The sequence below is a fragment of the Phalaenopsis equestris genome, unplaced genomic scaffold (genome assembly GCF_001263595.1).
Source record: "Phalaenopsis equestris unplaced genomic scaffold, ASM126359v1 Scaffold197415, whole genome shotgun sequence".
NCBI lineage: Eukaryota > Viridiplantae > Streptophyta > Magnoliopsida > Asparagales > Orchidaceae > Phalaenopsis > Phalaenopsis equestris.
The window spans coordinates 1-2,109 of record NW_018217364.1 but is presented as its reverse complement, the minus strand read 5'-3'; the positions used below and the strand labels follow the sequence as shown (position 1 = coordinate 2,109).

General features: G+C 43.6%; 1 protein-coding gene across 1 annotated transcript; it reads left to right on the top strand.

Annotated features, from left to right (window-relative positions):
• The first annotated feature begins 828 nt into the window (after nucleotides 1-828).
• LOC110035355 (auxin response factor 11) lies at nucleotides 829-2,030 on the top strand. The gene is made up of 5 exons (XM_020739590.1): nucleotides 829-1,081; nucleotides 1,192-1,296; nucleotides 1,399-1,455; nucleotides 1,574-1,726; nucleotides 1,844-2,030. The coding sequence occupies exons 1-5, from the start codon at nucleotides 968-970 to the stop codon at nucleotides 1,937-1,939; spliced, it is 525 nt and encodes a 174-aa protein (XP_020595249.1). The 5' UTR covers nucleotides 829-967; the 3' UTR covers nucleotides 1,940-2,030.
• Nucleotides 2,031-2,109: the final 79 nt, after the last annotated feature.

Genomic DNA, 2,109 nt, shown 5'->3' with positions numbered 1-2,109 from the left:
TTTTTTTGACTTTTTGAGAAGGAAATAAACTTACGATAACTATCGTAATTTTATGAACGGGGACAATATCCCCAGGAGGATTTAGGCGAGCAGCTTCGACGCCTTCGGCTGATATCCGATCCCAATACGTGCAACATAAGAATACTTTCAAAGAATTCAATCCTATCCATGCAAAATTCTTTTAATTTGGCACACTATTCATTTCTTTTGATTTGACACCAGAACTGCATGGTTTTGCTGGCCGCATCGAGCCAAAACCGAACCTGCCGGCCAGTGGGCAGACATGGCATCTAACGCCGTCAATTACGACGCATTGACGGTTTCTCATCCACAGATCAGTGGGCCCCTTCAGTCTGCATAGCGCCGTCACCACACAAAACGAAAAATACGTCGCGCCCTGCGCCATACCTTCGTGTTCCATACGGTCATTCATTTCCGGTGAACCTACACTAACGTTACCGAGGTGACCTGAAACGCATCGCACTTTCGGTGTTGCAGCGATAGTGGGTCTCGTGGCCATAAATAAGAAATGAAGAAGGCAGTTACAGCGATTGGCGAGTCTGCTCTGTTCAATTGAGGCCTACTTTGATCTCGAATCGAATCGTCTTCCCACGTGTTGGGGCGAGAAAAGCGAGTGACATTGCTGCAAAAGAAGATTTTTTGAGGTAAAGTTGGAGCTTGTAGAGTGCTCGTGGGAGATTTGGGCTTCGTTCTCGTGCTCGGTCTCGCCTCGAGAGGAAACGGAAGCGAATTCGGCATGTTTCGACTTCGAGTATTGATGAGGTGAAGTTAATAGGAGAGAGAGAGAGAACAGAACGGCATATGAGAAGGCGGAGCTTGGTTTGGTTATGAAGCAGAGAGGAGGAAAGGGGAGCTGAAATCGTGGGAGATCTCAGAGCAAGGTGGCTTTTGGCTTCTTGCTTTATTGAGTTTGGAATTTTATGGTCTTGCTGAACGTTTGCGAAGGATGGTGGGAGATGCTTTGTACGAGGAGCTATGGAGGGCTTGCGCGGGGCCTTTGGTCGAGATACCTCGCGTTGGAGAGAGGGTTTATTATTTTTCTCAAGGTCACATGGAGCAGGTGAGGAGTTTTTCTCTTTATCCATTCTTATCCTCTTATCTTTTCTGTGTACAATACGGGTTCTGATGGAATACTGCGTTTTATTTGGGGGTTTTCATGGGGATGTGTAGTTAGAAGCATCGACTAATCAGGAGCTGGATGAGCGGATTCCACTCTTCAATCTTCCCTCCGGAAGATCTAAAATTCTTTGTCGCGTTATAAACGTAGAGCTCAGGGTAAGATTTCTTTCTTCTCTGCTTTCCTGTTCTTAATTCCTATTCTTTAAGTTTATATTGATTTTGCAAGTTTTTAATTTCTTTAATTTCGATTTGTAATAGGCTGAGCATGAAACAGACGAAGTTTATGCACAGATCACTTTGCTTCCGGAGGCAGATGTAAGTTTCTAGCCGATATTTTGAATCTTTGGCTTTGTTTGTTGTTTTGTATACTCGCTGATTATGATTTATGAATCTGTTGAAGAGAAAATGAACTCGTTTTCCTTAATTTATACAGCAAAGCGAGCTGAGTACAGCCGATCCTTGTCTCCCAGAGCTACAGAGGCCGGTGGTTAATTCGTTTTCCAAGATTTTAACGGCCTCAGATACAAGTACGCATGGGGGGTTTTCAGTTCTCCGCCGCCATGCCAACGAGTGCCTTCCCACACTGGTTCGTTCTTTCCCCCTCCCTTTTTTTTTTTTTCTTTCAGAATTCATATTATCATTTCCTGTTTGTATGCTCGTCTGTTTCGCTTAATCTTTTATCATTTATTTTTTTCGTAATCAGGATATGTCGCAGCCAACTCCAACCCAGGAGCTGTGTGCCAAAGACCTTCATGGCTATGAATGGCGATTCAAGCACATTTTTAGAGGTAATATATAGAAGATTTTGATATGGGGATATGATTGGTGTAGATTGGCGCGGATTTGGTGGTGTTGGGGTGAATACCACTCATGCGCACATGTGAATTCCACACATGATATTTGCTCGGGCTATGGGAGCATGTTTCACCCAAAAAATGACTTTTTTTTTTTTAATATTTTTTTCCGGTT